Below are 24,495 nucleotides of genomic sequence, written 5' to 3'. Positions count from 1 at the left end.
CCCAGGACTGTAGAGGGAGGATTAAGAGATTGAAAACAAAATACTTCCAAGTAAAAAGACAGAATAAAAAGTCTGGAGGAAAAAGAACATCGTTCCCGTACCACGAGAGGATGGACACCATATTAGGGAAGCGACCTTCTGTGAATCCTGTCGCACTATCAGACTCATTAATTTCCCTGGATGAAGAGAGTGATAATGATGGGGAAAATGATCCCTATGAAACAATTGCAGGTTTGTGTATTTATTCTGCCTTTTTTGTATTTTTAAACGCGTATTCGAAATAGCAATACATTTTTGCACTTATCCTCCGTGATAACATTATTACAATGTAAATAAAAAAAAACCAACTTTTCTGTGTATCCTGTTTGTAATTTCATAAACATATATGTTGTGTATGGAATTTATCACGGTACATGTACACCACATTAAACAACAGAGGCGGATTAAAAGGGGGTTATCCATACCCAGCCCCCATTATAGAGCTACATATACTGGATAAGCATCTGAACATATAAATAAAATCAATATTAAACAAGGGGCTAACTCTAGTATAATATTCAGTGGTTATCGTTTGTTGATGTGTTTCATATTTGTTTTTTGTTCATTTTTGTTCTTAAATTAGTCTGTTAGTTTATATAGCTGACTATGCAGTATGTGCTTTGCTCATTGTTGAGGGTCGTACGGTGACCTATAGTTGTTTATTTCTAAAGAATGAACACACTTCGTATTCCATATAAAATGAATATTGAAACTTTATATATTTAGACACAGAACTTGAAGACGAAGATGACAGTCACACGAGTGACATGTCCAGGCAACCCGAGAGTCAACTCCCTGGACCACCAAGACCTGAAACACCAGCACCCTCCAGACCAGGGTCTTCTGGAATGCAAACAAGCAGAGGTGAACTATAGCACTATAATTAAAAAAGAAAAGATATGGTCTATCCATCCTTGAGACAAAAAAAAAACTTTACAGGGAAAATCACAAACAGCAAAGTAACAGCGCTTTTATTGTTGTTCTTCATTTTACTGATTTCCATGCGGAGCAAAAACTCTAACTTCGCTCTAAATATTTGAGACAACTCCTTGCACAGGCCTGAGCAGCATTCTTTGCAAAATGACTACCATCACTATATTTGAACATCACTGCAGCTGTGGAGTAATGCCAATAAATTTTAAAAAAAGAGATCTGACATATGCTGTGATAATATAGCCTGACAAACTTTCTTGTGCATTTTTTGTTTTGATCCTTTTTGGATTCTTTTTTAGCTCAGTGGGGCCTGAAGAGCCCCATGTGAGCTTATGCCATCACTTGGCGTCCGTCGTCGTCTGTCGTCGTAACTATTTCAAAAATCTTCTCCTCTGAAACTACTAAGACAAATACCTTCAAACTTTAACAAAACGTTCCTTAGGGTATTTAGTTTATAAATTGTATCCGAAGTTTTGATCCATCGACAAACATGGCCGTCATGGCTAAAAATAGAACATAGGGGTCAAATACAGGTTTTGGCTTATATCTCAAAAACTAAAGCTTTTGGAGCAAATCTTACAAGAGGTATAATTTTTCAATTGGTCAAGATCTATCAGACCTGAAATTTTCAGACGAATCGAACAATCCATTTTTGGGTTGCTGCCACTTAATTGGTAGTTTTAAGGACATTTTCCAGGTTTTTTTTCATATCTTTAATATTGTTATAGATAGATATAAACTGTGCACAGCAATAATGTTTAGCAAAGTAAGATCTACAAAAAAGTCAAATGACCAAAATTGTTAATTGACCCCTTAAGGAGTTATTGCCCTTTACAGACAATTTTACACAATTTGTTCATCAAGTTTGCTAACATTTGAAAATCTCCTCTGAAATACGGGTGAGCGATTCAGGCTCTTGAGAGCCTCTTGTTTAAAAACGTTTAAAATCATTGTTGAGATAATGCAATCTAAACTACGTTTGCATACTAGCACATTTTACACTCTATTGCAATTTTTAGGAACAAAAATGTAAACAACAAAACGAAAAAAACAAGACCCAGCTGAAATAATGCAGCAATTTTTAGAAATAGAAAAAAAATCCGAAAAACAATTTTGGGAGTTTGAGGAAAAACGTTTGAAATTTGACACAGAGCAGGAAGAAAAAAGAAGAAGGGAAGAGGCAGATAGAGAGGATAGACAAAGGAATGCTGACCGACAATTCATGGCAAACCTTATGCAAATGCAGATGAATTTAATGAGAATGCAACAAGCTCCGCTTCCGCCTAATAACTTAAGTCACCAGTATCAACCACACTACATTGAAAAGGAACAAGCTCCACCACCGCCTATTAATTTGAGACATCAGTATCAACCGCACTACACTGAAAAGGAACAAGCTCCACCACCGCCTATTAATTTGAGTCATCAGTATCAACCGCACAACACTGAAATGGAACAAGCTCCACCACCGCCTCCACAAATTAATACAAGTCCTCTGAATCAACAACATTACAATGAAATGCAGCCAATGCAAGCATCAACCATAGACAATTATCAGACATCTGATGTTTTAAAGAATGTGAGAAATCAAATGGAATTCTGATGTTCATAGGAAGGCAATTATCTAACTCATTTAAAAAGACAAGAGGCTGTCACAACGACAGCAAACCGGATTTATTAACATTTATTTGTGTCCTGGCAATATCACAAGAACCATTACTGATGAATGGTGAAAGTGAAAATCGTCAATATCAAATTTGACCTCCATTTTGTCATCAGTATCAACATATTAAAATTTGAAAAGCTTAGATTGAATGGTTCATGAGTAAATGCAACAACCTGAATGGAAACGCCATTTTACGATCTTTCAAGAACCATAACTCCTGAACGGTAAAAGTCAAAATCGTCATTATTGAACTTGACCTCTATTTTGTCATCAGTAACAACATATTAAAATTTCAAAAGCTTTGGTTGAATGGTTCATGAGAAAATGCACGGACACAACAGGAAAAACCATTTTTTAATCTTTCAAGAACCATAACTCCTGAACGGTAAAAGTCAAAATCGTCATAATTGAACTTGACCTCCATTTTGTCATCAGTAACAGCATATTAAAATTTCGGAAGCTTTGGTAGAACAGTTCATGCATAAATGCACGGACACAACTGGAAACTCCATTTTTCAATCTTTCAAGAACCATAACTCCTGAACGGTAAAAGTCAAATTCGTCATTATTGAACTTGACCTCCATTCTTTCATTAGTAACAACATATTAAAATTTGGGAAGCTTTGGTAGAACAGTTCATGCGTAAATGCACGGACAACTCCATTTTTCAATCTTTCAAGAACCATAACTCCTGAACAGTAAAAGTCAAAATCGCCATTATTGAACTTGACCTTCGTATAGTTGTCAGGAATAACATATTAAAATTTTAAAAGCTTTGGTTGAACGGTTCATGAGTTAATGCACGGACAACATTTGATTGCCGCCCGCCTGCCCACCCGCCCGCCCGCCGTACATCCCCAAATCAATAACCGACATTTTTGTCACAAAAATCCGGTTAAAAAGTAATACTGATGTTTTCCCATGATAATTGTTAATAAAGAATTTATTGTGCATTAGTCTTTCTGAAAAAAATATGATTACAATAATTGATTAATGTTTGATCGAGTTCATTTTAGATCAGAGACAAATATTTGACATTAACTTTATAGATACTAATATATAGAAGACATGTGAGCTTTGAATACAACTACTTTCATTTACTGATTGTTTTAATTATCCTTGAGCCAGTTGGTAATGGCTTTTCATATTTGTTTAGCATCAGTATTTGCATTGTCCTCATTACGATTTGCTGGCACATTAACATTGTCGTCGATATCTTCAAGCCAATTTTCATTAAAAAAGTCTCTGTGCACTTCACAAATGTTATGTAAAGTGCAACAGGCTTTAGCAATCCCCGACACACTGTACAGTTCATTGTCCAATCTTTTTATGAGACAACGCCATCTACCTTTAAGTCTACCAAAAGCACATTCGACGGTCATTCAAGCCCTACTTAAACGATAGTTGAAAACTTTTTGTTCCTAGGATAAATTGTTTCCGGGATATGCTTTCATCAGCCATGTTAGTAATGGATAGGTAGGATCTCCAATTATAAAAGGTGGAACTTCAACATTGTCTAAATTTTCAGTCCAATTGGGTAATAGCTCACCAGCACTTGCTTTTAGAAACACCGATGATTCACGAAGAACATGCGCATCATGATGCTTCCCTGCATGTCCAACATTTATGTTAGTAAATCTATAGTTGTAATCTACAACAGCTTGTAAAAGTACAGAGTGATGGTACTTCCTATTGTAATAGTCCGCATGATGTTCTTTTGGTGCGATGATTGGTATATGGGTCCCGTCAATTGCCCCACAGCACTGAGGAAATCCACATCTCGTTCAGAATCCATCGATAGTATTCCGCAAGGCTTGTCCTGTTGGAAACTTTAAATACTTGGGAAGAAGAATAGAGTTAATTGCATCAACCACATCATGAAATATCATACAGGTCCCATCCCAAATAAATGACCCAATGTTCTGAATTCAATATTCTTTGCTAGACGCCAAAGTGTCACCATAACACGTTTTCCAACTGGATGAGGAGATTGAAATTTCGTAGTCCTTCTTTCGATAAACACAGAGAGCTGATCACAAATATGATTGAACGATTGTTGAGACATACATATATTTTCATACCAGTCATTTGGTGTCCAATTCATAGCATCCCGGTATAAATCAGTAGTTCTTTGTTTTACCCATATTCCTCTGTGGACAGACCTTTGGTACAGACAAGTGCAAAGAAACGGGAAAAAAATTTTCTTCGCCCGAGCATATATTGACGAAATCTTTGTCTTCTTTTATTTTGCTGTTTTTTTCTTTTTATGAACCGCAGCATTTCTTCATTATGCAACTTCCTTGCTACACTTGTTTGCTTTAAAATGAATAAAAACTGGAAGAACACAAGTATAAAAATTTGAACTTGACATTCAACAGAAACAATAACTTCATCCATTTTTTTCAAGTATGTGTATCAGTGTATTAACACATACATTTTAATAACTATTTTCTATTTATACACAATGTTTACAGATTTACGGTTAATTAGGTCAGATCGATTGCGTTTTTAATTGTAGTGTGAACGCAGTGGTTCAGATTAGACCGATAGAGATCATTGGGAGTAAAGATAATGTGAACGCTAACTGGTTCTATTTAGATCGATTCAAATTAGAACGATAAAAAAAAATGCTAGTGTGAATGGGGTCTTAATGTACTTACCCCATAAAATCCCACTCTGAAGTATTTGCCTAGCAATCTTTTACCAGATTGTACAACATCGCCTGCCTTGGTATAGGCTTGGGATAAACTAGTATAACACGAAGAAAGTCTCTGTAAAACAAAGACATATGATTATACAACCTCACCTGCCTTGGTATAGGCTTGGGATAAACTAGTATAACACGAAGAAAGTCTCTGTAAAACAAAGACATATGATTATACAACATCGCCTGCCTTGGTATAGGCTTGGGATAAACTAGTATAACACGAAGAAAGTCTCTGTAAAACAAAGATATATGATTATACAACCTCACCTGCCTTGGTATAGGCTTGGGATAAACTAGTATAACACGAAGAAAGTCTCTGTAAAACAAAGACATATGATTATACAACATCGCCTGCCTTAGTATAGGCTTGGGATAAACTAGTATAACAAGAGGATAGTCTCTGTAAAACAAAGACATATGATTATACAACCTCACCTGCCTTGGTATAGGCTTGGGATAAACTAGTATAACAAGAGGATAGTCTCTGTAAAACAAAGACATATGATTGTACATCCTCGCCGGTTTTGAAATGGCTTGGGATAAACTAGTGTAACAAGAGGATAGTCTCAGTTAAAAAAAGACTTACAATAAATGATATTTTCTACACTGTGAAAAAATAGGTCAGTATCATTATTTAAAGACTAATATGCTTAACATGTGAATTGAAACTACTGATAAGCTGTTTAATTAACAGTGTGTGACTTCCATTTCATGTGAATAAAGAAAACTTTATCATGTGTTCGTAAAAAATGTTTCCAAATACTTTCCATGTGCATATTTTTCTTATCTACTTTAATATCTGCCACCAAACAACTATGCAAGCTTATCCATCAAAGTTCGATTTTGATTGATTTTCTTGTCATTAGTGTATATCTGAATATCTTGAATATCTGAGTATTTATTCATCGTTAAATTTCTTGAAATGTTCATGGATAGGATGTATAGAATGTTATGATCAATGCACTAAATTTTGAGTATCAAAAAGGAAGAGATAAGCCTTGGAAGATTTAGATATCAAGTCAGTCCCATAAGGTTTTGAATTAATTTCATGCAATCTTACCCAAAAAAACTCTTAAACTATAATTTTAAGATTTTCAAAATGTTTCTATAATACTTCACTGCTGAACTATTTCTACATAAAACCAACCTCATAATCCCTATTAAATTCATAGATAGGTATAACTAATTTGTAGATTTCTCCTAACATCTCATATCTTTCGGCAACCTCTAATGATCTTGAAGCCTTTTCTAAATATTCTACCATAGTCTCCTGAAGGAAAATAAAAAAAAAAAACAATGATTTTCTGTATAATGTATTCATAGCATGTGTAAATATTCATAATTAAGTAAAAAAAATAAACTTTGAAATTCCTCAAAATGATATTGCAATTTTTTCATCTTTTAGTAGTTTGGAATCTACCTGGGGTTTCACAAAGTGGCAATTCATGATCTATCTGGAGATGTTACTTAAACAATAAGACCAATTAGATGAGAAATGGGATTAAATGTAAATGAGTCATCTAAACAAAAGTATATAACAGGCAAACAAGACAATACTAGATCACAAATGTCCTTAATTCATTATGGTAGTGTAAAAAATATATCCATTAATCTTTTTGTATTTTTTAAAAAAGACATGTCCTTCCACCTTGTATACTAATTGTCATAGTGTGTACCTCTGTATACTGAACATCTTGCATCCCTGAATCATCTTTAATGCCACTTTCTTCCTTTTCTACGTTTGGAGATATTAATTTGAAGGCAGCACAACCTTGAGGGAAACATCCTGTATATATAACATAATATTCTTTAATACTTGTATAATTGTAATAAAATAAATATGTATTATAGTAATAAAAGTTCTGAATTCATACTTTAATATTCTTTTGAAGTTACTTTCAGTTATTTGTGGTTAATAATTTGAATTGTACATCAAATATCTTTGTCAAGACTATTAAAATAAAAAAATTAATATAGAATATATGACTGTGAGTGGCAAAAATATACAATAGAGGCTTAAATAATAAAGAATATAATCTATATCAACCTAAAACATTGCAAAGAAGTTCATTGTATGCTTTTTAAGAACCTTCAAGATGAATATCAGCAATTATATCTGTTGTTCCTCTAAGAATCAGACTGTTTCTCAGTGTTTGTAATTCATTTAGATGATCACCTTTGTATTTCCTTTCACGTCCAGTCAGAATGGGGACATTGAATCAGATGCCTCGTGAAAAGAGAGTGTAACAACTCTTTGGGGGGTCCGTAGGTGGCCTGTTGCAGGGCAAAATTCCTGTCCCTATCCAATATACCCTTATTTTCCAGTGGCAGTCAAAATTTCCCCTAGATGGCCTCTATTATTACAAGACCTACCTATTGTATTTATTGTTAACTTGATCTCGTCCTGAAAATGCATGAAATATTTGCCACTGCATATTCAGCAACCAACAATCAATCAATCAATCAATTGTATTTCCTTTGATTTCATATCTTTTATAACTTTTTTAAAACAAATACCAACAGGTAAATAACCAATTCAAGCTGAAGCAAATTTTTAAAGAATAAAAAATACAAAATAATCTGTAATTGTCACAAGCTTAAAAGCTAAAAGAAATACTAGTAGATGTTGAACAGCTCCAAAACAAATTCGCAAAAAATGAAGTCAACTTTATTGTATAAAAATCAATAAAAATGTAAATCAACCTTCTCCGAAATGACAAATCATACAAACAAGAAAAACAACCACAGACATAAAAAAAGTTTAGATGCAAAAGGTTAACAAAAAATTATGATGGCTACAAACTTTAGGTCAATTTACTAGTGACACAATCTTCCAAAATATATACATTTAATACAAGGTGAACAGTAACAAAGATGAGACTTAGACAAATGTATGACATCATGCCAACTTCCATGAAACATTCAAGCAAACACAAAAAACCTAAACAAAAAATTGGTGATGACAAAATATTGACAAACAAATCAATTCACAACAAGTCAAAAGTTTCATGAAGGTAAAAATTTACTAAAATACAAAAAAAAACAATACAACATGATAACAGATAACATGCCAACTTACTGGACTTTAACTTTCCTGCAGTAAAATTATTAGTCCTGTATTTCATAGTGATAAGCTGCAGTCTAGTAACCAAATGCTTTAAATTGTTTCTATATTTGGTTTTCAACCTTTAAATCATAAGCCTATCTACCTGATGTAGTTTGTAGTTCAATTTGTATGTAGCTTGCTTATAAAATATTTGACAAGCTTTTATATAATTTCTATAGCTTATCTTTATGAAAAAAATACATTTGAGAAGAATATTTTATTAGAAGAAAGCTTTGTTGCTTTGAAATTATGCAGATATAGAACTTTTAAAAAATATCTCCGTTATCTAAATGTTGCTGCATAAAAAGATGATAACTATCAAGAAAAATATACCCCTCCAAGACTTTAAACTGCATATATCAGTACCTTTAGTTAAGTTAATACTTCATTTAAATAATTCATGCATGAAGGATGGGGTGACACTTTTTTGTATACAGATGTACATTACTATCCAAGCCATTCCTCAGACCAATCTTGGAATTTAATGCTTCAAATAATGACTTAATACAAAGCAATGGACAGATGGAACCAGTAATTTAGTGATACATTTTTCTTTTCAGATCAATGGAAATGTAGAGCATGCTTGCATGCAGCATTTCATAGCATAAAAGAGCTTTAGGGACGACTTTAATTGCATTTGATTATAATCAAGCCCTTTTAAGATTTTTACAAAGGTTTCTTAGGTAGAAAATACTTATAATACTTAGTTTTTGCAGATAGAAATATTTTTTTAAAGATTGAAAGAATTTATATATGCCTGAGTTTCATATATTTTTCAAATTGATTAAACATACCTTCATAATCATCTAGATAAATATCCACCATTTTTTTTTTTAATTTTGTTTCATTTTAAGAAGCATGTTTATAATACATTTCCGCCTAACTCTGCTGTGTTGTTTTACTTAGCATGTAAGCAAAATGAACATGGAAACCTATTGTATTTTAAACCCTTATGGTTAATCTATAGTTTTTCAATACTGACATTAAAATTCACCATATATATTATATACATTCATAGATTTAAAAAAAATATCTAAGGTCTAGTGTTGGACTTTTCTCAATCTGCATTCTCTTGAATGTAATTTTCCTATAAAATAACTCTGACAACCAATTTTCACATTATTGAACAGTCAAATGAACAGACACAATGATGATTATTTTTCTTATAAAAGACTGGATTTTTGTGCCTTTTGTTGTGTTCAAAATAAGTTTTTTCTAGAACAATTCTTTTTCATAATTAAAAGATTGATTAAAGTTTTACCTCTTCTCTTTAAATATTCTGCTATCAATGCTGCTATATGTATAAAGCAATGTGCTTCCTGAAAAATATAACAAAGTTCTTACATACTTATAATGTGATCTATCTGGTCTGAAATGCTGTTTATTCAGTATAATTGTACAGTGTCAAGTTAACTAAAAGTACATCCTTCTAGGATATCTGGAAATCAAAGCCTATATTCAAGTACATTTGTACACTTTTCTTTGTAATTAGGACTTACAGCAATAACGTTTGTTCACTAAAACTTTTTCTTAGTGACTTTCAGCATGTTCAGCCCTATTGGCTTACTCATGGCGGTCATTTTTATTTGTGGAGAAAGTTTGAATATCAAGAGAGAACCACAACTGTCTACAGGACAGCACAATAAAGTTCATGCAGCATATCTAACAACAATAATTGAAAATACATGTATACTTCTTTGAAAATACCGTTTTTCTTTTTAAATGCAATGACCATTTTGCAGTAAAACAAATGAGAATTTATAACTGATCACTGTTAAATGACAATATATTAATCATACATTTATTTTACAGCCCTTTTCAATCACATATTACACTTACTTCAGAATAATTGCCATGTTTTAAGTGTATTTTTGCCATAGAGTCCAGCCATGTTTTACGTAATTCTGGGGTGCTATCATAGGATTTTGCCAAGCTATACTGTAAATCTATTAACATTTCTGGATCTTTTTCATGTTCCTTCATCTGAGCTGTGGCCATTAACACAGTTCTGATTTTTTTAGTTAAATCTTTCACCTCTGCTGGAAATCCACTTTTCTATAAATAAAGGGTAAACAGTGTTCATTTTACTTCCAATTTTGAAAAGAATCTCTCATCAGCTTTAAAACAGTAATAATTCTGAATACAAAAATGCAAAATATTTGACACATTTATTATTTTAAAATAGCACACTTACTATATTTGAACTTTACATGCAGTTTTCAAAACAATCAAGGTTTAAAAATTATGGTTTTTCACAATAAGAGAAACAGACGGAACACAAATACAGACATAACAAGTTAATACATGAAAAGCAGATATGTTTTTTTAATAAAATACAATTAATTGTGTATAGAGCAATTCATCTTCCAACAATATTTATTGTTATGCAAATCAATTTTATCCATAAAATAAATTACCTGAATGTACCTAACTATTGGTAACTTCTTACATTTAAAATCAGAATGTATGCATTACTTTTCAATGTTGATTAGTTCTATCTCTGAGATGGATTTAAAATTTATGAAACTTTATACAAATTTATAGTAATTATTCAACTTTTGCCACTGCAACACTATGAGCATTCATGAATTGATGTGTTGTTTAGTCACAGTTGAATATTTTTCTACATTCAAATTATTAGATAAGTTATAGAAATATTACTCTAATTCCAATGGACTTGGTTACTTTTTACGAAAGGTCTTTGTTTATTAGTATCAAATTAACTTGCAGACATAATGCAGACTACAATAATGTGATAGACGACCATCCATTTGACAATGCTTTTTTGCTAGATACTTCTACCAACAACAACAAAAAAAACCTGTTAATCTTTTTTTTAAATCCACTAGATGCTGTCAGAGACCCTTTAAAAAATTATTATTTACTGCACTATTTACTAGGCAGACTCCCTTATATGCAATACAGTTTTTGTCTATAACATTCTGTTACTATTTAGAACTGCCTACTTGTTGAAGCTATCTTTTTGCTCTGTCCAGGCATTAATCCAAAATTTCACAAAATGAGGCACAAAATTCAGTTAATGATATAAAGGCAAATTTGCATGAACTCAGAAATTTAAAAATCTCAAATTTATGGTGGACAATTTTGAAATCATTAGTATTTCATGTCTAATTCAATAACTGCAACATGCTGAATTTAATATTTTAATTAACAATGGCGAATTAAATCCATCTATCAGCAATTCAGATTTAGGTAATTTACTGAAATATGTTGAAATGAATTTGATTCCTTTGTTGCTAGAAAACCATCTGACTGTAAGTAATATAATGATCTACTTTCTGTAGATTCTTTACAGTGGTTATAGATATGTAGAGAAATATACAAATCAAACACACAAACAGTGTTGCCTGCTACCATATATACTTGATATGAAAAGGAGAATATTTAGAAGAGGAAATTACAATGACAGGATCTAGGATCAATCTGATCCATTTACCCAATGCATCTATTTTTTTTTTTTTTTAATTATGTCAATTCAAATAATATTACAAAAGGTTTAAAGATTAAGGCAATCACATATTTCACTTGGGTAAATACCAAATATTGTTGTCAACAACGACATGAAATGTCGATTTCAATGAAATGTCTTGAATACTTCTTAGAAACAGATAACATCCATAAAACTTTACTCACATATAGGAGCATGAAAATTAGGTCAAGGCAATATCAAATACTTTTGAGAACCTGCACTTTGTAAAAAAGGATTTTTTTTTTAAAGTAAAACCTCAGTTTATGAACTATTTTTTGTAAAACGTTTTGCAGGAAAGTATAAGTAATAAAATAAACAAACATACCAAATAAAGGAGACCTCCTACATATTATTCCAGAAAAAAAAAACCCACATCTGAATACTATGACATTATAGCACTGAAATCACAGTTCAGGTGACTATTATTGGCTTATCACTTATGTCATGCACAGTTGCTGATGAAAAGACCTAATTCAGACACCTTCACACGACCACTTAAATTTGAAAATGTATTAAAGACTAGATAACATATCTTAAAGGACTTATATACTAATTAAAATAAAGTATCATATGAAATACTGCTGAACTATCAAAAATTGTTACTATGACTTAAGATCTAAGTCAAAGAAAAAAACATAGTTCATCCAAAAAACTTTTAACTTGGTCACTAAAGCATCGAAATCAGATCATGATCAGGTAACAAAGGCAAGGTCTCAAAAATTATTCATTTTACTGAAATGAGGTCACTAAGAGGCTGACAAGGTCTAATAAAACTTTCCTTTTGCAACTACAGCACTGATATTAGACCAAATTCAGGTTCAATGAGTGGCTCACAAGATCTTACTATCATTTACAGCAGCATTTGAACAAGGGCTCATTTTAAATAATCTTTATAAATATTCTGATTTATTCGGGTTACAGAGCAACAGATAAAGAAATTTGCAATTGTTAAAGCTGTTACCACTGCTCCAAATGTATATTATACATCCTGTGAAAACAAGAAATAATTGTGCCTATAAAAATTCTTTACCTTGAACTATGGCTTATTTATATCTTTAAAAAGTTAAAACTAATTTGAAGACTCATTAGAATATAAGTGACTTAAAATTGGCAATGATTATTTTTATAAAGAATTTAGCCTAAGCAAGAAAACAAACATTTAAAAATTACTTTTTCCGTTATTTTAGATAATTGTGATATAAAATTAAAAGTGAAGAAACTTTCGTTTGTGTTAGTTGTTTAGTGCAATGCTTAGATACAGGGTTGAGGTCAATTCATGCACTTTACCTCACTTTTAACTTTCTTTTTCTTTGATTTTCTGTCGATCTGATAAAATTATAGTTGTAGTATAATATGGCATGCTCATATTGTACATTTATGATTGGTTAGTAGTACACTTATATTTTGGTAATTTTATATCAACAGAGAAAGATATGAGGAAAGAGAAAAATATGAGGTGTATATGCATAATAAAAATATGAGGTGTACTATGCATAATAAAAACATGAGGTGTATTATGCATGGTAAAAATATGAGGTGTATTATGCATAGTAAAAATATCAGGCGTATTTATAATGCATAATAAAAATATGAGGTGTATAATGTATATTAAAAAAGGAACAAGCAAAAATATGAAGTGTATTTTGCATAGTAGAAAAAGTACAAGCAATATAAATATTTGACAGTATTAAAATTAGGGACTATTGAAATAATAAAATGCATGCACTTATTTTGTTTTTCATTTGACAACAAATCTGTATGAAGAAATATTGCCTTAGTTAATTTTGCAATAATAAATATGATATCTGTATGGTTAAAACCTGGAAAGATGGCATGCATTTCTGGGACATCAAAACTCCAATAAAAGAAGCAAAAAATATTCATTTTACCATTGTTGTTTTTTTGTATAAACTAAAAACCCCAAAATCTCAATTAATTCTAAATTTTCATGCCCCAAAACCCAGTATACATGTATAATACTGAGAGTAAGCTGTATATATCCTACCCTCCGTTCAGCATGAAGTCCAAGAGATTTGTTCTTGCAAAACACAAGTTGTGTCTGTAGATTATAAATATAGAGTTACCTCCCCATTTTTAATGATTTATTTATTGGCTGATATATTGACAGCACATCTGAAAGCAAATACTCTTAAAGCAAATTTACTATCAGGCTTACACTGCAAATATGAACGCTTCACAATTTGTGAAACATGGAAATCATTGCCAAAGAGGATAATAGATCAAGCAAATTTAAAATACTTCAATATGATTAAATAAGTTCTTGAAGTTTGGTATAAATGCCTTTTCTTGATTATTACTTTTAAAAGCATCTTTGGTCTAATTCTACAGTGAAATCTATCTGAAACCTAATTATGAAAAAAATAATTTTCAGGATCTAGAAAGATTGATAAATTAGTAACTTCCTAATAAACGTAGTACTAAAAGAGGCATCAAAATTTGAAAACTGGGTCTTCTATGTTTTATGTGAACAAAATACTTTTGAATCCAGTGCAATATAAATATTTGTAAAGTATGGTAAGTTTTGGGGTTTGGTTCATTAAGGTTTCACTGTTAATAAATCTAGCTATATGAAGCCCTGAGCCAATGATATAACTGTGTGACGCTTTCTCTACCTTTTGTTTATTACGCCTCTGAAAACATCAATTAGATAATACACTAGAAAGTTCTAGTCTAAGTCACACATACCTAGGAAAGGAAAATAAGAACAACTTATGACTTCTTACTTTGAGATAAATTATTTGTAATGTCATGGCATTCCTTTGTTATATAGCATCTAAAGGTGGCAATTTGAAATCTTTTCTCAGGCATATCTTTACTTATATGTACTTTCTGTTATGATTTCAGACAATATGATTTACAGACTGACAGACCAGGTCAAAAACTATATACCCTGGCATCATAGCGTGAGGTAGAAAGGACCATAAACCTTATATGAACCAAATACTCCCTGGTTTTACCTATTCAATTAATGACTGACACTCATTAACTACAAAATGTCTACCCATCGATACAACACATTAGTCCCTCATCCACATTGCAGAAATGGAAGAAAATATAGAGACAGAAACAAAAAAGAAATAGCAGGATTGTTTCAGAAGTGAAAATACATAGAATGCATTCAAAATAAATATATATACAAATAAATCAGAGTGATAACAGAACTTAATATTGAAGCTTTGCAAACCAATCATATATATAACTTTACATAATAAGGTCATTCACAGATACCATAATGAAAATTAAACAATTTAAGATCTATTGATACCTCCCGACGATTTCTAGCAACTCCTGACATAAATTCAACAAATGGTCCAAACATCTAAAATTGTAATCGTCTCTTATCAATACTATTTTGAGATGCTGTGAGATTGTGATTAGTGGAAATAAATAAAATGTACACAAAATATTAAAATGGATTTCTACATTTCTAGCATGAATTATTTGAAATTCCTTATTTCCTCATGTTAAATTCCTATTATTTGCAAATCACTGATAACATTTTACCTCACTAGGCAAATGACTTAACTAATGATTGCCATCAGATTTCTTATCAAAATCTAATCTAAATTTTTAGTTCATAAAATGGCTGAAACTATGTTTGAAAAGATTAAAGTCACTTAAAGAAAACAATACTTTAAAAGATAGTTTAATCACTCAATTATGAAACACACACAAATAAAAACAAGCATAATAGATATTTACCTGCATTTGTCTGTCACTGGAAGCATAACTGTTGATCATAGCCAAACTCTCTTGTAGATGTGAATTACTTAGTCCAACAACATTACCAATAAGTTTATTCACAGATATTATAACCTGCCAAGAAAAACATCAGATCACTGCTAAATTGCACTAATTTAGCTAAATGAAGATCTTTATCACAAGGAATGATGCGAAATATTTCATTATAGACATTCTGTAACTATTTTTCGTTTTTTCCCCTTCTTTTAATTCTAATAAAAATCTTACCAAAATGAAGTTTGTTTTACCAAACTAACATATTTCAATTGTAAGAAATCAAACTGTTGTGGAACAGCAAAAGATCAATAGGTTATTGATATTAATAGAGTTTTTAATGTAGTTCAAAATGCAGTGTCTGTATGATTCTGACAGTAGCAATTAAATCATAGTACAAACTGTAATTATAAAGTGTTGAGGTACATTTGTAAATAGCAATAAAATGACCAAATTTTATTTTTCAGCTTTTACCAATTAGTCTAGCAAAATGTATATTTTTTTTCAAGTTTAAATCCATCCTTGCATAAAAAAATATTTTCTTCAAACTCAATGCTAATGCTTTCTATGAATAAATATCTATATGCTCCATTACTTACCTGTAAATGGACTCGAATAACACTTTTCTTTTTAGTATGTTCAAAGTTCTGCCTCATCAGTAAATAGAGTAAAGCACATGCCTCTTTCCTTGTGGAGTAAAGCTTGGAGTTACAGCTACGGAGTATTTCATAACACAGGTCTCCACAAAGCTTTGCATTGCCACGGTACAGAACATTCTCAAACTAAAAGTATATATTTTTTAAATAACAGTTTTTCTATAAGTTTTGCAACATTATATCAATAAGAAAAAAAATTAGGACATCAAAAATTTAAGGATTCAATGTAATTATTTTTACCTTACTATGAAAGTTTCCTTCATTTGTTTTATGTGAATAATAAATGCGATTAATTTCATAGACAAAAGTCTCTGCAGCAGTTGATAATTCAAATGCTGCACCACAAAAACAACACCCAGTAATCCCCTGTCACGTTTTATGTCTTACAGACAAGTATTTTTTTTTTACATATGAGAACATACCTTTCTGATGAACTGCCTGAGTGCAGCAAACACATGTTTCTGTAATGTTTCTGACTGGCTATGCTGTAAGAAGTACAGATGGAGTTCAAATACTCTCTGCATCAAGCTGTTGTCACCATCTTTGTACTCTAAATTTTTCTGAAAAAGCGAAAAATCTATCAATCATTTGTGTTTGTTTGGCTAAAGAAGAAATTACTACATCATACGAAAACAATTAATTATGTAAAGCCTTTTACAAAAGGTGAAAAAAAAAATCTCTAGCTTAATTCTTAAGGAAATAAACTGGTTCATCATAGTTACTTGTCCACAATACATTTTTCTTTGGATCAACATACAAGTAAGACCTTTCTTTATATATGAAAAGACCATATCACAAGAGATTATCTTAATGGTGTTTTCAATTTCTTCAATGATAAGTTATTTTATTACGCCTTTGACTAATTAATTTACACAAGCTGTTTTGAAGTTATACATTAAACAAAAACCAAATTTTAACACTTTACTCATCTGATCTAATGTTATCTTTCTTTGTCTACTCAAAGGAATGGATTATTTTGACAAACTTTTAGGCCACTTATAAATTCACCATCAAAATTATCCATCTTTGGAAGAGTGTAAAAGCTCAAAATTGCATTCTACAAACAAACATGAAGACAACTAGCTTTCTCATTTTTAATTGTTTTACATTTGTTATTTTGGGGCTTTTAAAGATGATTATGCAGTATGGGATCTGCTTATTGTGGAAAGCCGTACGTAACATATAACTGTTAATTTTTTAGTCATTTTGGTCTCTTGTGATGAGTTGTCTCATTGGCAATCATACCACATTTTCTTTTTTTTTTATTGAATATGCCCAATTGTATAAGGAATCATATTTTCTTTTTTTTTATTGAATATGCCCAATTGTATAAGGAATCATATTTTCTTTTTTTTATTGAATATGCCCAATTGATAAGGAATCATCAACTTACCTTGAAGAAGTTACAGTATAGACTAAGTATGTCTAATACTGCGAGTCCAACTTCAGTTGACATGTTAGCCTCCTGTAAAGCTTTGACTAATGCATCTGCTTCTGATGAGGAGGTTTGTGATGGTACTATAAAGCATAAACAATATTCATAACTTGTCTATTTACAACAAAAATATCCATGACAAAATAAAGATTCAATAATACTCTAATGTCTATTGTGGTACTTGTCTCATTGGCAAGCAATACCAAATTATTAACAATAAATCAATGATGTAAAGACTATTGAACACAATGTAAACCGCTAGGTGATTGTATCTTCCTCATTTTTTGTGTTGTTTGACATATATATAACCATTTTACTGTTAAAGCAAGTCATAAATGAGTTATGTGTTTATAGTTGGCAAATATTTTCTTTAACAAAATACAGAAATCCTTTGTCTAAAGAAAGTGTTAATGATTGGACAGATAATTTTAAGGGGACTTTCCTTTTATAAGTATATAAATTGCATAACTAAAGATAATACAAATGTACAACAAAGGCAAAGGGAAACGTAAGACCTGAAAAATTTATACTGACCATGTGAGGGTAAAGTACCAGACTCAGAATTAAGATCACTATACTGGCTGTATGTCCTTGAATTCATACTCCCACTTCCTGGTATTAAAGTAGGCATAGATCGTCTACTTGCAGGCATGGTCAAAGCTTTTCTGCTGTCACCTATAATGCTGGAAATAAAGTTATCAAAATGTACTATAAGTTGAACAGGATCAACTGAAACTACTACTTAAAATTTATAACTAGTGGTACTGCCAGAAAAGCTCACATATTGATATCAACCACCTGCTCTTTCAAAATGCATGATTTGCCAAAATTATTCTGATAAAAAAAAATATGAGGCACACAATGGCATTATGTGATGAAAATTCTAAGAAAGTTTCATTAAGTTCTGAATAAAAGTATAGGATGAGAGGGGATTACAAATGTGTATTTCAGTGTTCTTATCAGACAACTTCCATGTCATGCTATAGTAAACCCCAACAAGAATGTGTCCTAGTACATGGATGCCCCATCCACATTATCATTTTTAATGTTCAGTGGACCTTGAAAATTAGGGGAAATCTCTAATTTGGCATTGAAATTAGAAAGATCACATTATAGGCAACATGTATACTAAGTTTTTGATTGGACTTCAACTTCAAAAACTACCTCGACCAAAAACTTTAACCTGAAGCGGGACAAACATACAAACAGACAGACAGACAGACGGACGAACAGACCCACAGACCATAAATGGGGCATAAAAATTTTCACAATATTCTTTTGAGCAGCTAAGGAGAAGTAGTGTCAAAATATTGGGACAGAACAGCCAGAAATACCAATTCACTGATGAAAGATCTGACCCCTCCTTTTTAATTGTGTACAGTAGTTTCAAAGAGAAGCTATATTATTAGAAAAGCCACATACTATCACTCTTCTTATCCATCAGTTCAAGTTTAGGTAGGTCTCCTTCTTCTTTACTGGAATAAGGAAATGTATTCCAAATGTTTTTGTATGTAATTTTATTAAAAGTGTTATTTACATACCTGAGATCGTGTATTTTCTTTCTACCCTGATACTTGAAATGATGTAAACATGTCCTGTAAAAAAAGCAAAAGAGCCTCATTAAACGAATCTTATTTTATCACATATCTTTGAAGAGTAAGAAGCATTATCATCTATCATCACACAATCTCAATATCTTACTTTAATTTTAGATGTCAGAAAAGACATGAAAACGTTATAATTTTCAAGCCAAGCTTTATCATACATTTTCTCTGGGTACAGGTTTTATTACTGTGTTGAAGACCCATCAGAGGCCTTAAGCTAATTTCTGCTCTTTTACATATTCCCCTTTTCATTTCAATTTAAACGTTGAAAATTTAATCTAACATGTGCATTCGATAAAATGATAGTTTTCAAGATGTAAATGAAGAAATTATACCCTCGGCCTAAGTCTAACTATCAATTCTAAACCCTTATCAGTCAATAAAAATGTCCTTCTTTTTTATATGTCTCCTTGTAACTCAAAAATTGTTTGTTCTTGACTTTTTACCAATTGTTGTAAGAGAGTCGTAAGATGACTTTCTCATTGATATTTACTCAACATTTCTAACATATTTCTTCAAAGTGATAATTATTATAAAATGCTTACTCTAAAATGCCAAAGAAGTCAATGATGTCAAATTCAGATGAATTGTTGAACCAGCCAAGAAGAATATCTGCAATAGAAAAAAAATATTTTAACTGTTTTAGTGTTACTTATGTGATTATGATCTGTGTAATCAGCAAATCCCAAATACAGAGGCTGAACATACAGATTCCGTAACAAGCAACAAGTACTATTGGTACATTGTATGGTATTGGATTTGACCTTGAATTGTAAATTATTGGTAATATTAATTATGTGAAAAACGAAAGGGCCTGGCATGGTGTAATATTTTATCGATATTATTGTCCTATATTAGTTATATATAAAGATGAAGTCTTTGATTTGCGGTTTTTACATCATGCTAGTTTACAAATTGGACCTCGTTATCTTAGTAGACGAGATATGTTACCTACAGGTAAATGTATACTTTACCTTCAGGTAGATGTTTTATTACAGAAATAAAACATAATAATAAATCTTTGATTTCCACGATGTCTAACTTCTGGTATTTATATAAATAGCCTGTTGGTATGGCTGCTCCTGTATTAGATACATTGGAACTGGAGGGAGATCTGAAATACATCAAACAATTCAGACTCAATTCATCTTTTTAAAACTATAGTTATATATTAAATTCTAAGCGCATACATGCATATTTTTACACATTTTTTAATTGTCTTTTCTTTTACAAGTAATCAATTTATCATAAAAGACTACAAAAACCTCATTACAGCAGGTTCATTTACTGATTTTGGCCAACATGTTTCACACTTTTAAATGGCTACTTGAAGAAAATTCATATACTGTTAAACCAAATGTTTAAATTTAAACAAAATTGAAGTGAATAAAAAACTTTCAACAACAACTCAATCGTTTATCACTGTTTAATTTTCAAAAATGGGACCATATGTGTGGAAATCTAAATTTAATATCCTTAGTAGATTCATAATTCTATGTACATAAATCTACTAGTGTATACTTAGGGACAGAAGATGCCATAAAATTAACAACAGCAAAAATGCAGGCTGATAAAGTCACAGCATTATAAAAGGGAAACATACTTAGCTGTGTAGTGGTGCATATTTTGCTATAGAAGAAAGCAACACAACATAAACATGAATAAAAAACAATTATCTGTGATTTATCATTGGCTTTTTGTAATATTTTATATTTCATATTCTTTAAATGGTAAAGAAAATTTAATCTAAATATATGCTTAACAATAACAAATATAACTTAGGTAAAAGAGAAACATTTCCACCCTTTCAACTATATATTATAAAGGAACAAAAGTTATCCAATGATATAAAACATCTGAAGTAATTTAATTTGAATGCTTAACTTGTGACTGAAAGTTCCTTAACATTTTCAAATTAACTTTGATTTTGTGTACCAGCCCCTTATTTACATTGTGGTACATATGCTACTTGATATCAGCACTGTCGCCTTTGATTATTGTCTAGATTAAGGATTATCTCCCTTACTCCAACTACTGAATGTCTGCCACCAATGTGTTACAAATTCTTGTGGGTGATGGGAAAACAACACATACACATATATATTGCACTGTTACCTGATAGAATTGTATCGTTTTTTAAACTCCTCATCACTAATTATAAAATAGACATATTTATAATGTATTAAACTATTCAAATTGAAGTAAAATGAAAAAAAGCTTAACATAGTGTTACAAAAAATACCATTACAAAGTTTTTGAGACTATTTTAAGAGATTGGAAAACTGCTGCTTCATCTATGATTATTTTTACTGTTTAAGATCATACCAAATAAAACTAGACTCATAAAGGGATATTCTACACTCAGCAATACTAAAGTATATATATTTTTTTTTTAAATAAATGACTGCCTTTATGTCCATAAAAATTTACAAAGAAAGGAAACAGCAAAATAAGACCCACATATTTTAAAAATGGCTTTCATTATATCCATGAAGTGGAATTGAAGTCTTAAAAGATTCTAAGTATGCTTTATTTCATATTCTTGAACTGTCTCTACTTGACTGTGATTTTCAACAGCAGTTCGTTAAAATGTCATAAAACTGCACAAAGGTGGAGAAAAACACTATCAGTCAAGTCAAAGTAATGATAATTGATTTTCTAAATATAAGCAAAGTAATCTTATCATGTAACTCTGTATGTTTGACAGATAGAGTAGCAAATATCAGTTAGACAATATGTATCTGTCATGGCTAAGAATCACTCACAATTTTTTAGTTTTGCGAAGACCATGATACAACAAGACCACAATAGCAGAAATAAGAGATCCACTTAATTCAATTTATGAATTTATCTTCTAACAAAGTTTTGTACCTTTTATGTTTCTTGTCTTTTCCAGTGTCTTCATCAGAGGATGTCCCACTTTTGGTCAGTGAACCTGTGCTTCCATTTAAACCTTGTCCATCTGGGAGACTGAGTGTTGGTGCTAAAACAAAACAAGGAAATGTAAAAATTGTTTGTCAAGTTGTTATCTAAATTTCATTTTTAAAATTGACTCTTAAAGAGAGTTGTCTCATTGGCAATAATACCACATCTTCTTTTTTTATATATATATATTATCTAATTTCTGAATATTGTGGATTCATTTATTTTCAGTCATACCCTTTTTTCATGGATTGAGAATAACCTTTTTTTCAATTTCGATGTTTAATCAAAAGTGTACATACACGCCAATAGAAAATGTGTACTTTTTTATATTTAAATTTGTGATGCTGTATCTACGAAATCCATTAATTCCAGTTAATAAAATTGCTGTTCATATATTACTCATTTTTATATTTTTTTTAATTCCTACCAAATAATAAACAGAAAATAATGTTTCTTACTTCCTGTACTTCCAGCAATCAGAGCAAAAACTTTGGAGTCCCTGATTGGTGTGTTGTTGTCAAAGGTCACAGATTTGTGTGATGTCTGTGGTGTTCCAGGTCGACTGTTCTCACGCCGCTGAACTGGCAAATCACCATTCATCATGTGAATGGGCTGAGGAGGAGGCGGAGCTACTACTTTAGGATTGCCGGGTTCATCCACCAGGTGTCTCTTATGTTCCATAAGGATGGATATGATTGGTAGATATAGTGCTGCTATTCTCCCTTGCTGTGACTGAAACAAAATTCAACATACAACATAAAGCTTTTAAAATGGCAAATTAAAGAAAATGAAAAAAAAGCAAACCATGACATAAGCTCATGACAGTAATACAATCAATTAGTTATGCTATGATGCTTACCAAATAGTATACCAAAATATTTACCTTGGAGGTATATCTGTCATCAAATGCATGTTTGGCTAACTGGTTCCTTAACATCAATATTGCAATTCTTCGTATGTCCCGTGGTTCATTCAGTGCCATCTTAAGCTCATGCAACAAAAGTCCGGCTAAGTAATGGTTTTTCCTATATTCATCTGATAGGGTGTAATCACACTTCAAATCTAAAATCAATTTCAATGTCATATTAATAAGATTTACATATGATTATAAAATATATGTTAACAGAGCTTTTATTTTCTGAAAACTTTTAAAAACCTGATTTTGACTTGTGCATATGTATGGTACCGAGTGTTTCATTAAAAAATGAAAGAATATTATTTTAACTAAAAGTGTTATAATATAGTACAAAATATTTCCTGTTCATAAATTTATCAATTTATGCAATAATCAACAACTTATAATGGTCATTCCTGGAAACAATAAATTAGATTCATAATTTCAGAAAAATTTCCTAAATAAAGATGCGTTTATACTTTTGTGTTATCCTTCATTTCAAATCTATATCCTTAATTTAGACTGAATCTGAAGTCAATTTTGCACGAAATAGAATGTTTGATTTTAGTGATTTGGGTGATCAGTACAGTTATAGGACAATTTGACCTATATAAAGATTGGTTAAATTTAATCCATTGGACCAATTTAACATCCCTGAGATTTTCTGTCTATATATAAAATCTTAACCAAAATCATGCATTCAGCGCTCAAGCTATTCTAGAGCTCCTTATTCCGTATTATATGCACTTGTAGCTTAGAATTAATGAATTTATGTAATTTATGTCAAATTATATATTTTTATACTCTATATAACTTTACCAATATATTTAATTTAATGTGACAATCATACAATTTAACAGCAACAGATAATGTTGTGGATTACTGTTAATTTTCAAGAAATAAATACATGCATAAATCATGCATCCCTCATAAACAAATACAAACAAAACTTTAATAAACACATAATAAAAAGAGCAACAACCATTGTGTTATGAAAAGCTCTCTTTAAACTCAACAAAATTATTAAAACATGAGCTTTCAGAAAATAAAATTTTGGGATCTGGTAATATGTTAAGCAAAAAACTATAAATGTTATATAAACATTATTTCAAATATCAACTTAAAAAGTAAAATTTGCTATTGTTAATACAACCAAAAGAAAAATATCTTACTATCAAAATGTGATGTTTCTGAAAGTTCATTTGTAAACATCAATATATTTACATTCAACTACAAATGTTCCTGAAAAGTATTATAATTTAACATTGTAAAAGAATATTGTT

General features: G+C 30.9%; 1 protein-coding gene across 1 annotated transcript in view; it reads right to left on the bottom strand.

The window, feature by feature from the left end:
* The window catches only part of LOC143068196 (dedicator of cytokinesis protein 9-like), a 74,033-nt gene that overhangs the window by 11,151 nt on the left and 38,387 nt on the right, over window positions 1–24,495 (bottom strand). Inside the window, exons 29-47 of the mRNA XM_076242058.1 lie at window positions 23,201–23,379; window positions 22,776–23,049; window positions 22,264–22,375; window positions 20,367–20,506; window positions 19,938–20,004; window positions 19,330–19,383; window positions 18,323–18,471; window positions 17,747–17,871; window positions 16,776–16,913; window positions 16,297–16,479; window positions 15,665–15,778; window positions 14,575–14,592; window positions 13,229–13,267; window positions 10,291–10,506; window positions 9,713–9,770; window positions 8,425–8,439; window positions 7,022–7,131; window positions 6,493–6,615; window positions 5,299–5,409 (exon numbers count right to left, since the gene is read on the bottom strand). Coding sequence (XP_076098173.1) covers window positions 5,299–5,409; window positions 6,493–6,615; window positions 7,022–7,131; window positions 8,425–8,439; window positions 9,713–9,770; window positions 10,291–10,506; window positions 13,229–13,267; window positions 14,575–14,592; window positions 15,665–15,778; window positions 16,297–16,479; window positions 16,776–16,913; window positions 17,747–17,871; window positions 18,323–18,471; window positions 19,330–19,383; window positions 19,938–20,004; window positions 20,367–20,506; window positions 22,264–22,375; window positions 22,776–23,049; window positions 23,201–23,379 — 2,225 coding nt within the window. The remainder of the gene's footprint in view (window positions 1–5,298; window positions 5,410–6,492; window positions 6,616–7,021; window positions 7,132–8,424; window positions 8,440–9,712; window positions 9,771–10,290; window positions 10,507–13,228; window positions 13,268–14,574; window positions 14,593–15,664; window positions 15,779–16,296; window positions 16,480–16,775; window positions 16,914–17,746; window positions 17,872–18,322; window positions 18,472–19,329; window positions 19,384–19,937; window positions 20,005–20,366; window positions 20,507–22,263; window positions 22,376–22,775; window positions 23,050–23,200; window positions 23,380–24,495) is intronic.

This window comes from Mytilus galloprovincialis, chromosome 3 (genome assembly GCF_965363235.1).
Source record: "Mytilus galloprovincialis chromosome 3, xbMytGall1.hap1.1, whole genome shotgun sequence".
NCBI lineage: Eukaryota > Metazoa > Mollusca > Bivalvia > Mytilida > Mytilidae > Mytilus > Mytilus galloprovincialis.
The sequence above is the reverse complement of the archived record's forward strand: the minus strand, read 5'-3'. Positions and strand labels throughout refer to the sequence as shown.